The sequence below is a fragment of the Pelophylax lessonae genome (assembly GCF_965119305.1).
Source record: "Pelophylax lessonae genome assembly, chromosome: 3".
Lineage (NCBI taxonomy): Eukaryota > Metazoa > Chordata > Amphibia > Anura > Ranidae > Pelophylax > Pelophylax lessonae.
In genome coordinates this window covers 32,861,487-32,874,157 of record NC_138770.1, presented here as the reverse complement: position 1 = coordinate 32,874,157, position 12,671 = coordinate 32,861,487, and the positions used below count along the sequence as shown (strand labels likewise).

Below are 12,671 nucleotides of genomic sequence, written 5' to 3'. Positions count from 1 at the left end.
CAAAAAATGACAGAAATGTTTCCACCATCACAGAGGGCGGTAAGAACGCAGAACTTCCAGGCCTTGCTTTGAGAAATGCTGCATTCTGATTTTGCGTTCGCTGGCAGAGGAATTTCCACTCACAGAGAAACCGTTCCGGGTACCAACCCAACAGCGGCTGCAAGAAGAGGACATTTTGAAGATGTGTTGGTCACTTTAGATATGAGATCATTCTTTCAGCCGACCCATCGACAGCTGTACTCCAGATCCAGCATCAGGGAACGCCTAGATCGTCAGGTGTCCGACTACATCTGGTTAACGGCCAATGTGGATGCTCTGAGGAGTGATGAACCCTGGACTACTGGGTGGGCAGGCTTGACCTCTGGCCAGAGCTTGCACAATTTGCAATGGAACTGTTGGCTTGCCCCCCTGTCCAGTGTCCTGTCTGAAAGGACGTTCAGCGCAGCAGGGGGATCGTGACCGATAAGCGCACTCGCTTAGCTCATGACAGTGTTGACTACCTCACATTTATAAAAATGAATGAGGCATGGATCTCATAGGAATTCAACACATGTGACCAGTAGACCATGTTTGATTAAAATTCCTCATGACAGGCCTCAAATATCCACCAGATCGCCATCCACCCACAACAATTCATGGTCCTTGTCTTCGGTAAATACAGCGGCATAAAAGGCATTTCATGTCCATTGAATGTCTAATTTTTGGGGCCTTTCATGGCCGACAATTATTTTTCCTGTGAATACCTAATGTACATCCAGCCACAGAATACAACGTTCTTAGCTGTCAGGTAAACGCATGTGGGCTCATTTTTGGGGCCTGGAATGGGCAACACTTCTGTATCCTGTGAATGCCTAATGTACCTTCAGCCACAGAATACAACGTTCTTAGCCAGTGGCGGCCGGTCGATAGGGGGCGCAGGGGCGCCCCCCCCCCAACCAGCATCTTCAAAGAAGAAAAAATTACCATTTAAAGCCCACTAGGGGCGCCGGACCTATTGCTGGCTATGGTGGGGGAGGGGTTTGGCATCCCACGTGCTGACAGCAGAGGCGCCGATTGGCGGCCTTCTGGGTGTCATCGGGGTGCAGAGCAATGCGCCCAACACTCCCCACTTTTACACTTGTAGTCCTGTGATTGGTGCAGACTCCAGCCTGGACCAATCATTCAGGACATCCCGGCTGACGTCGTCGTGGGGCGGTGCATGCGTCCCAGTTCCCGCCCGCCGTTAGAGCGAGAAGGAGCAGTGCGTGGTCGAGATGTCTCACAGAGTCACAGTCGAGTCAGCCAGCCCAGGAGAGCAGGGAAGTGATTGAAGCCGCTGCCTCAGTGCCTTGTGCATCCTCAGAACTGGGTACTAGGGCTTTGGTTGCTATGGGTTACTGCATCGTCAGCACTGGATGCTAGGGCTTTGGTTGCTAAGGGTTACCGCATCCTCAGCACTGATCTTTTACATTTGTGAATGCATGTATAGATGTACATATATAGGTATGTGTGCGTTTTTACTCCTACATACAACGCCGGAATGGATCTGCTGGAATGCTGAGCGGCGTGCAATCCCCCCGTGTGTTATAATAGCATGCAGCACAATGTATTGTAATGTCAGGCTGCACACAGCCATGCATAATGTATATACCCACAAGGCGCTATATGAGATAATGATGATGGGTGTATAATACAATGATGAGGATGATGATGAAGGGTGTATTATATGGAGATGATGATGATGATGATGGGTGTATAATACAATGATGAGGATGATCATATTTTCAATATCCTATGTGTATGCGGTATCTATATCTTGGCATGGCATGATGAGAAATCTCCAATCACCCCCCCCCCCCCCAATTCTGTGTATAAAGTATCTTATGTATATATGTAACATATATATATATATATATATATATATATATATTCTAGATAGAGTGGTTAGATGTACACATTGTATTTAATATATATATATTTTATTATTATTTTTTGATTCATCCTTTTATCCTGCTGATCTCATGTAGCCTCTTTGCAGCTCCTTCCTCTCTACATACACTCCAGCAATGACTCAATGACATTTCTTGAGGTGTGGTTAAAGGAGAGCCAAAGGTAGTTTTTATTGTTTTTTTTTTAGGGTAGGGGATAATTCTAACCCCCGTAAGATATTTTTTGTGATCTGTGTCCAATTGGGGAGATTTCTCTTTGATTCCTGCCTCAAAGCCAATCAGGAAGTGGGAGGGAATCCTCGGTTGTCACCAGGAGTAATGTTTATATTATCAACAATCTCTATCAGTTTCCATCTGCTGCTGCACCTTTGTCTTGCTTTTGTTTACACAGCAATACCACTTCTCCTGATTATTGGCATATAGTCAGTATAACATGTCACTGTATAATGACCACTGTAAAAATCATTAAGTAGTCCAAAAAAATTCTAAGGTTCATTTGTTGGATATTCTCATTGTGTGTACGAGGCTTCAGGGTGGCGTGCAAAAAGCCTTCAAACCTCCTAGCCTAACTATCATAACTCTTGATAAAATAGACACTTGCATAGAGCAGTGCCATACCGATCTCTCTTCTAAACATTCCCATATTGTCATTTGACTCCTAGGTACTGATCATTGTGGAAGCGAGGCAAATTTGTTAACCATGAAAGAAAATTCAGTTTTATCTTTAAAACAAAACCCCTTCACAAGGCGTTCAGATGAAGAGAAAAAGAAGATAAAGGAGCTTGGACCAGATCGGCCCAGCTTGGAAATTAAGCAACAGTCAAGTGATCGTGGTCGAGCTTACACTCGGTGCTTTTCCACCACTTGTTATGAGAGACGGAGTTGGCTAGCTGGATGCAATGTGAGTCATGCCTTCTATTGTTTTCCCTGTTTGCTGTTTCAAAGTCCTGGAACTGAAACGTTGTGGACAACAACAGGGGTTTGCGACTTAAAGCAGCTCACTGGAAAGTGCAAGCAGCATGAAAATAGCCGAAGCCATCATGACAATGCTATGAGGCTCCAGTTTTTTGGGAGGCATAGCATTGCTGAACAGCTAGATGAAGGCTATGGGAGTGACATTAGAAGGCACAATGAGGAAGTCTCCAAAAATCGACACATCCTGTCTAGAATTATAGACTGTGTGAAATTCTGTGGTGCATTTGAACTGGCTTTGCATGACGAGAGTGAGACTTCAGATAATCCTGGGATATTCCGTGGCTTGGTCGATTTTGTTGCTTCTCTAGATGGAGTTTTGAAAGAGCACCTCGAGAACGCCACTGTGTTTAAGGGAACTTCGAAAACCGTGCAGAACGAGCTATTGGACTGTATGTTGTCTGTTGTGAAAGAACACATTATCCAAGAAGCACGAAACAGCGATTTTCTGTCAATCCAGGCCGACGAGACCACTGATATTGCCACACAGTGCCAACTTGTGCTTGTGCTGCGCTACATTGATGCCAAAAGCAACATACAAGAGAGGTTTTTTGAGTTTATTTCTCTGCATTCAACTACAGCTGATTCCATTGCTACAGCACTACAAGAGCGTCTTTCTGTCATCCTTCCAGAGGATCAGAAGAGTAAACTCATCTGCCAAGCCTATGATGGAGCTAGTGTGATGAGGGGTGCCACTGCAGGTGTTCAGAGGAAGATACAAGATGTTTACCCAAATGCCCATTACATCCACTGCTATGCACATCAGCTTAATCTAATAATTCAGCAGGCCACTTCTCGCATATCCAAAGTAAGACATTTTTTTTCTAACCTTGAAGGGTTTACCAGCTTTTTTTCAAGATCACCTAAGCGCACAGATGTTCTTGATAAAGTAGTTGCCCATAGACTACCAACATCAAGCAGCGTCAGATGGAACTTCCACAGCCGTGCCGTCAATACAGTGTTTGAGCACAGAGAGGACCTCATTCGCTGTTTTAAAACAATACAAGAATCAGGTGACTTTGACCTAACTACCACCAGAGAGGCAAGAGGCTTTGCCATGCTGCTGGAGGATCAGGATTTTAGATTTTTTCTGACCCTTTTCCACAACATCATGCCACATGTGGACTTCCTCTATGCCAAACTCCAGCGGAAGGACATAGATTCAGTCCACATTAAGGGGAGCATCCAGCAGTTCCAGCAGAGCATACAGAAGATCAGGTAGCAGCTTTATTCATCCTTTTCCTTGTTGTTGTTTCAATTATTATTACTTCTTCTACATTTTTCAGAGATTCTCTCCATTACCTGGTTGGCCAAATCAGTGAAGGTGGTTCTCAACCGAAGAGGTGGTGCTCGCTTAATCCAGAAGCCCATAAACTTATTGCAACCGAGGTTAGTTTTTATTTGTAGAAAGTATTTTTTTTTTTTTTTGATAGCTCCCTCTTTTAGATACAGGGAGTGCAGAATTATTAGGCAAATGAGTATTTTTGAGGATTAATTTTATTATTGAACAACAACCATGTTCTCAATGAACCCAAAAAACTCATTAATATCAAAGCTGACTATTTTTGGAAGTAGTTTTTAGTTTTAGCTATTTTAGGGGGATATCTGTGTGTGCAGGTGACTATTACTGTGCATAATTATTAGGCAACTTAACAAAAATCAAATATACAGTATACCCATTTCAATTATTTATTTTTACCAGTGAAACCAATATAACATCTCAACATTCACAAATATACATTTCTGATATTCAAAAACAAAACAAAAACAAATCAGTGACCAATATAGCCACCTTTCTTTGCAAGGACACTCAAAAGCCTGCCATCCATGGATTCTGTCAGTGTTTTGATCTGTTCACCATCAACATTGCGTGCAGCAGCAACCACAGCCTCCCAGACACTGTTCAGAGAGGTGTACTGTTTTCCCTCCTTGTAAATCTCACATTTGATGATGGACCACAGGTTCTCAATGGGGTTAGATCAGGTGAACAAGGAGGCCATGTCATTTGCTTTTCTTCTTTTATACCCTTTCTTGCCAGCCACGCTGTGGAGTACTTGGACGCGTGTGATGGAGCATTGTCCTGCATGAAAATCATGTTTTTCTTGAAGGATGCAGACTTCTTCCTGTACCACTGCTTGAAGAAGGTGTCTTCCAGAAACTGGCAGTAGGACTGGGAGTTGAGCTTGACTCCATCCTCAACCCGAAAAGGCCCCACAAGCTCATCTTTGATGATACCAGCCCAAACCAGTACTCCACCTCCACCTTGCTGGCGTCTGAGTCGGACTGGAGCTCTCTGCCCTTTACCAATCCAGCCATGGGCCCATCCATCTGGCCCATCAAGACTCACTCTCATTTCATCAGTCCATAAAACCTTTGAAAAATCAGTCTTGAGATATTTCTTGGCCCAGTCTTGACGTTTCAGCTTGTGTGTCTTGTTCAGTGGTGGTCGTCTTTCAGCCTTTCTTACCTTGGCCATGTCTCTGAGTATTGCACACCTTGTGCTTTTGGGCACTCCAGTGATGTTGCAGCTCTGAAATATGGCCAAACTGGTGGCAAGTGGCATCTTGGCAGCTGCACGCTTGACTTTTCTCAGTTCATGGGCTGTTATTTTGCGCCTTGGTTTTTCCACACGCTTCTTGCGACCCTGTTGACTATTTTGAATGAAATGCTTGATTGTTCGATGATCACGCTTCAGAAGCTTTGCAATTTTAAGAGTGCTTCATCCCTCTGCAAGATATCTCACTATTTTTGACTTTTCTGAGCCTGTCAAGTCCTTCTTTTGACCCATTTTGCCCAAGGAAAGGAAGTTGCCTAATAATTATGCACACCTGATATAGGGTGTTGATGTCATTAGACCACACCCCTTCTCATTACAGAGATGCACATCACCTAATATGCTTAATTGGTAGTAGGCTTTCGAGCCTATACAGCTTGGAGTAAGACAACATGCATAAAGAGGATGATGTGGTCAAAATACTCATTTGCCTAATAATTCTGCACTCCCTGTATGAAGATTGGAAAGAAAAATATTTTTCTTACAATAAAAATGATGTGATCTATAAGAATTTGTTGTTTGTTTTTTTCCTCTAGTGGACAACATTGGTATTACAGCCTTCATAGCTCCCAGACCATCAGAAATGCATACAACTCATAAAAATGTACTTAGAATGTCCTGTTCATGTGTATGGAGTTCTGAGAAATTCTGGATTCAAAAACACTGAAAATGATCTTCCTTTATAATAACTTAAACCTGAACATTTTAACAAGTGCTTTTTCAAATCATAATTTCTCTGCATCCCATACAAATGCCCAAGACATTCTGAGTACATATGTTAAGTTTCATGCATTTCTGATGCTCAGAGAGCTAACGCATGACATTGACATTTTGTCACCAGTACCTAATCTTGTTTTTTTATCATTCTCGATAGGTCTGTGATACCATCCTCCTACACACCATGGAGCGCTTCTCCTTCACAAACCACCTGGTTAGTGCCACCCTGCTTCAAGCGAACAAGTTTAAACAGTATGCAAGGGAATTTCCAAAGGAGGCACTGAGCACAACTGTGAAGACCTATCCTGTACTCGATGGGAGTAAGTTAAGAACAGAGCTTAGTCTCATCTACTCCAAGGAGGAATTTCGAACCTGCCATGGTGCTGTGGACTTATTCCAGCTGCTTGTGGAGAACAATCTTAAAGAAGTCTTTGGAGAGACTGTCACTCTCCTGAAGATTCTCATCACCACACCCATGACCACAGCAGAGGCTGAGAGGTGCTTCTCAACCCTGAAAAGAATAAAAACTTTTCTGAGGAACACCATGACCCAGGAGAGGTTGAATGCATTGGCCATGCTGTCAATGGAAAAGAGACTGGTGACAGAGATGCCAGATTTCAACCAGAAGGTGATAGAAAAATTTGCATGCCAAAAGGAAAGAAGAGCAAAATTTCTTTTCAAATAGTACCTGGTGACTTTTTGCGGTTTGGTTTTCTTGTTTCAGGTTTGTGAATTTTGTTAATAAAATGTTGAAAGCAATCCAATTGTCATTTTTCTTCCATTTTCCTTCCAGTTCACAATTTTGTGCCAGTCTATCACATAAAATACATTTACGTTTTTGCTTGTAAATAACATGACAAAATGTGGATTATTTCAAGGGGTGACTATGGATACTTTTTCAAGGCACTGTTCCTTGATTACTGAAGGCCCCTTTCACACTTGTGTGACGTCAAAGTCACACAATTTTTTACCGCAAATCAATACCTATTACATTTTTCTTTTTGCGCCCCCCAAAAATGTTGAGCACCAGATGCCACTGATCTGCTTTATCATACAGCGATCTACATTGATTGTATTGTGTGGGGGTGCAGTGCACGATCTTTTTCCCCGGAGGGAGAGATAGGAGTTTACTGTAGGGCCAGGCTGGAGAGATTGCTTGTAGGGAAAACATAGGATAGGAACAATCTGCTTTAATCAGACAGCGATCTACATTGATTGTATTGTGTGGGGGTGCAGTGCACAATCTTTATGCCCTGACCTGAGCCAAGTGAGGAGGAGAAAGGAGAAAAAAACAAAAAATGTTATCAGTGTGTTAGGTGGGCGGCGTGCGGTGCTGCACATTTCATGCAACCTCAGTGCATATGTGTGTGCTTAATCTGCATTTTAAAAAGAAAAAACATTTTTTCCTTCATATTTTGCTTTGAAATACAGTCTTTAGACAGACATTGCTTTTCTAACCTGCTCTTCAAAAAGCACCAATGTGAGGGGGAAATAATTATTTTTCAGTATTTAGGGTAAAAAAATTATTTTTCAGTTTTTTTCATTCAAATCTTTTTTTTTTTTTTTTTATTCAATAGCGGAATAGAACAACAACAGTATCCAACCTGTTAGGCGTGCGGCGTGTGGCGGGCATTTCCTGCAAGCTCAGTGCATATGTGTCTGCTTAATCTGCATTTTAAAAAGAAAAAAAACTTTTTTCTTTCATATTTTACTGTTTAGACAGACACTGCATTTCAAATCTGCTATTCAACAAGCACCAATTAAGGGGACAATTATTTTTCAGTTTTTCATTCATACGTTACAGTGACATACACCCATTGCATACTGTTGTATTGCACCTTGCAATAAAAAACAACTATTTAGGGGCAAAAAAAGTTAATTGAGGCCCTGTCTGCATATGTTAAAGTGAGATACACCCATTGCATACTGTTGTATTGTGCTTTGCAATAAAAAAAACTATTTAGGGGACAAAAGAGTTTATTGCGGCCCTGTCCGCATATGTTACAGTGAGATACGCCCATTGCATACTGTTGTATTGCGCATTGCAATAAAAAAAAACATTTAGGGGACAGAAAGATATTAAATTGCGGCCTAGTCTGTATCTGTACGTGTGAGATACACTCGTTGTATACTGTTGTTCTAGTCCGCTATTCAATAAACACCCATTTAGGGGAAAAATATTAAATTGCGGCATAGTCTGTATCTGTACGTGTGAGATACACCCGTTGTATACTGTTGTTCTATTCCGCTATTCAATAAACACCCATTTATGGAAAAAATATTACATTGCGGCTTAGTCTGCATATTTTACTGTGAGATACACTCTTTAGATACTGTTGTTCTATTCCGCTATTCAATAAACACCCATTTAGGTAAAAAATATTACATTGCGGCTTAGTCTGCATATGTTACAGTGAGATACACCCATTGGATACTGTTGTTCTATTCCGCTATTCAATAAACACCCATTTAGGGAAAAAATATTACATTGCGGCCTAGTCTGCATATGTTACATCACAACAAGGCACACAGGTCTCACATGGAGGCCCAGTTACTGGTGGAGAAGTGGTGCTGTTCCGCAGAGCGACTCATGAGTGCATGCTGCAGCTGAAACTCCACTATGGCCTGCTTCTGCTCGCACAGTCTGGCCAGCATGTGCAAGGTGGAGTTCCACCTTGTGGGCATGTCACATATGAGACGGTGAGCGGGAAGGCCGAAGTTATGCTGCAGCGCTGGCAGGCGAGCAGCAGCAGGGTGAGAATGCCGAAAGTGCGCACAGACGGCCCGCACTTTCTGCAGCAGCTCTGACATATCGGGGTAATTTCTAAGGAACCTCTGCACCACCAAATTCAGCACATGCGCCAGGCAAGGGATGTGTGTCAAACCGGCTAGGCCCAGAGCTGCTACGAGAATTTTGCCCGTTATCGCACTTATATGCTGTGGACAGAGAAGAACTCCTGGAACTCTTCTGGCCTTAGCTCAGTAAGATAGAGTTTGGAAGACTAATGTCATAGACAGGTTGCCAAAAAGTTTAGGGCTTTAGAAAGGGCCTCCAATGGCTTGTCAATGTGGTGCCTTCTCCACTCTCCATCTCACTAATAAAACCCCAATGGATGACTCTCTATGAACTGATCACACTCCAATCACCGATCATCTAATCATTGGTAAAAAAGAAGACTCGGCACAGAATATTGTACGAAGAGTTTTTATTGTACAAGATCAGAATAAGCGATTACCACACAGTAATGATATGAATAAAATAAAGCTTAAATCTTTTATAATAGAATTAACAAATGTGTCAAATGTATTAATAATCATACATTGGTTGGACCAATAAAAGACTAAAAGGTCGGCTACTTCAATAAATCAAAAAGGAGCAACAACATGAAGCAATCAATAAAAAAGGTTCACCAGTGAAAGATAAATCCTGATTGGCTGCTGTGGGTTAATGCATGTTACAGTGATATTTTTCCATCCAGTAGGTTAGATCTATATACATATTTATAAGTAGAACACAAAAAGAATAAAGCATTTCCTGTTGGGTCCTCATGCAGTTGCATAATAGGCCATGTATTGTAATGATTGCCCACTTGTTGCCTTGTGTATTGCCCGTCTATTGCCTCATGTATTGTCATGAATGATCACCTGTTGCCTCAATTGTCCATCTCTTGCCCCCTATAATGTAATGCTTGCCCACTTGTTGCCCCATGTCTTGTCATGATTTCCTGCCTCATGTGGGGAGGGATCGGTAAAGGTAGACATTTGAGTCACGATTTTTCCACCTCCTTAAGCTTAAATGGCAGCCGGATGGGGCGGTACAAACTGCACTGCAATTTGCGGCTGCTGCAAACCTCACACCCCCCGGTCACATTGGGCAAAGCTATTCAAATGAATTGGGTTGTACAGCAACAGCCCCGATGCATACGGTTGCGGCGTACTGGCGTTGGCTTTACAGAGTTAACATAAGGGCTCCCAGCTGCCTGCCAACCCCACAGCGGGTCAGAGGGCGAAGCGGGTGTAAACCAACCCCGAGTGGACTGTGGTGGTTTTCACAGCTCCAATCGGGTCTCGGAAGTAGTAACCCGGAAGCGGCGGCATGACATCAAGTCCGGGTAATTCGACGTCACGACGGCGCCAAATTCAAACATCTGTCACTATTCAAAAATGCAGATTTCAGCATATTGAATAGAGTGAAGTACGGGGGAGGGGTTTGGGGTCTTTTAGACCCCCGATCCCTCCATAAAGAGTACCTGTCACTGCCTATTACTGTCACATTCCCCCCCTCCCTCTGATCCCTCCATAAAGAGTACCTGTCACTCCTATTACTGTCACAAGGGATGTTTACATTCCTTCTCACACCAATAAAAATCATCAGATTATTTTTTTTTTTTTACAACTGTGCTAAAATTAAAGTTAAATAAAGTGAGTAGGAAACTAAAACTTTAAAGCGCCCCATCGTCGTGACCTCGCACACGAAAGAAAACGCATACGTAAGTCGCGCCCGCAAATGAAAACAGCGTTCAAACCACACATGTGAGATATCGCCGCGATCGCCAGAGTGAGATAAATAATTAAATAAAAAGATCTCCTCTGTAACTCTAAACTGGTAACCGCTAAAAATGTCTAAAGCGTCGCCTATGGAGATTTTTTTTGATATTGGTAGTTTGTCGCCATTCCACGGGTATGCGCAATTTTCTTTTTTCTTTTTTTCCAATTATAAATTATATAAAAAAAAAAATCTAAAGTTTTTAATATTTTAGGCAAATTTGTTTTCAGCTACTTATTTTTGGTAAAACAAAAAAAAAAAAAATAAATAAAATCGCAATAAGCGTATTTTAATTGGTTTGCGCAAAAGTTTTTGCGTCTACTAACTAGGGGAGAGATTTATGTCATTTTTATTGTATATTTTTTTTTTTCTTACTAGTAATGATGGCGATCTGCGATATTTAGCGGGAATGCGACATTGCGGCGGACAGATCGGACCCCTAACTGACATTTTTGGGGGGGAGCAGTGACATTACTACAGTAATCAGTGCTAAAAATATGCACTGTCACTGTACTAATGACACTGGCAGGGAAGGGGTTAATACTGTGGGTGATTAAAAGGTGTTAAATGTGTACCTAATGTGATTCTAACTGTGGGGGGGGGGGGGGGGGGCGTGGCTTGTGAAATGACCATAGAGACCTGTGATCCTATATAGAAGGCGCTCTGTGATCATTCCAGGGAGAAGAACGGTCAGATGTGTTTAACCACTTGCCTACCGGGCACTTAAACACCCTTCCCATCCAGGCCAATTTTCAGCTTTCAGCGCTCTCACACTTTGAATGACAATTGCGCGGTCATGCTACACTGTACCCATATGAAATTTTTATCATTTTTTTCACACAAATAGAGCTTTCTTTTGGTGGTATTTAATCATCTCTGGGTTTTTTATTTTTTACAAAAAAAAGAAAAAAGACAGAAAATTTTGAAAAAAAAAAAAGTTTTTCTTATTTTCTGCGAGTAAATTTTGAAAATAAATTTTTCTCCTTCACTGTTGTGCGCTGATGAGGCGGCACTGATAGGCTGCACTGATGAGGTGGCACTTATGGGCACTGATGAGGTGGCACTTATGGGCACTGATGAGGTGGCACTAATATGCCGCACTGATGAGCACTGATAGGCGGCACTGATGAGCACTGATAGGCGGCACTGATGAGCACTGAGAGGGGGCACTGAGAGGTGGCACTGCTGGGCACTGAGAGGTGGCACTGCTGGGCACTGAGATGCGGCACTGACGGGCACTGATGGGCACTGGCGGATGGCACTGATGGACACTGACGGGTGGCACTGATGGGCGGCACTGATAAGCAGCACCGTCAGTGCCCACACTCAGTGCCCATAGTGCTGCCAGTCAGTGCTCATCAGTGCCTAGATGAGCAGGCACTGATGGGCACTGACTGACAGCACTATGGGCACTGATTGTGGGCATTGATGGGGGGCACTGATGGTGGGCACTGTGTGTGTTTTTTTTACCTCTAGTAATCAGGGCACTGGTGATCGGTGCCCTGATTACATTCCTGTGTGTCCCCGGCGCTGTGAGGCTCCCCCTCCTTCCTCACACTGCAGGCTCCGAGTGAGGAAGGCGCGCTGGTGATGAGAGATGATCTCATATGTTTATAAATACGGCCTCCCGAAAATTCAAGCCCACGCTGCAGCCGTATATAGGCTGTAGCGCGGATGGGAAGAAGTTAACATCCGACCGTTCATCTCTCTCAGCGGGGAACGATCGCGGGTGACCAGAGGCAATCGGAGCTGCCTGACCCACGCATTGGCTTCCCTGCTGATGAGCGGGGGTGGGAGTGTTCCGGCGGCAAGTGCTTGCCCCCTAGCTGCCTCCAAGTGACTGACTTAGACCTACGTGGGTTTGCCTGGGAGAGTAAAAAGGCGGCGTGTGGTTGGGAAGTGGAGAAGTTTGAGTTGAGGTGACGGGGCGGAATATATGGAGGAAATCCATTAG

At 43.2% G+C, this 12,671-nt stretch overlaps 2 protein-coding genes across 2 annotated transcripts in view; both read left to right on the top strand.

Moving 5' to 3' along the window:
- The window catches only part of LOC309550274 (uncharacterized protein), a gene marked incomplete at both ends in the record, with an annotated part of 1,476,097 nt that overhangs the window by 425,136 nt on the left and 1,038,290 nt on the right, over window positions 1-12,671 (top strand).
- Window positions 2,629-6,913, top strand: LOC309549928 (zinc finger MYM-type protein 1-like; the record flags this gene model as incomplete). The annotated part of the gene is made up of 4 exons (XM_082250413.1): window positions 2,629-4,118; window positions 4,187-4,289; window positions 6,329-6,613; window positions 6,896-6,913. The coding sequence occupies 4 exons, from the start codon at window positions 2,629-2,631 to the stop codon at window positions 6,911-6,913; spliced, it is 1,896 nt and encodes a 631-aa protein (XP_082106539.1).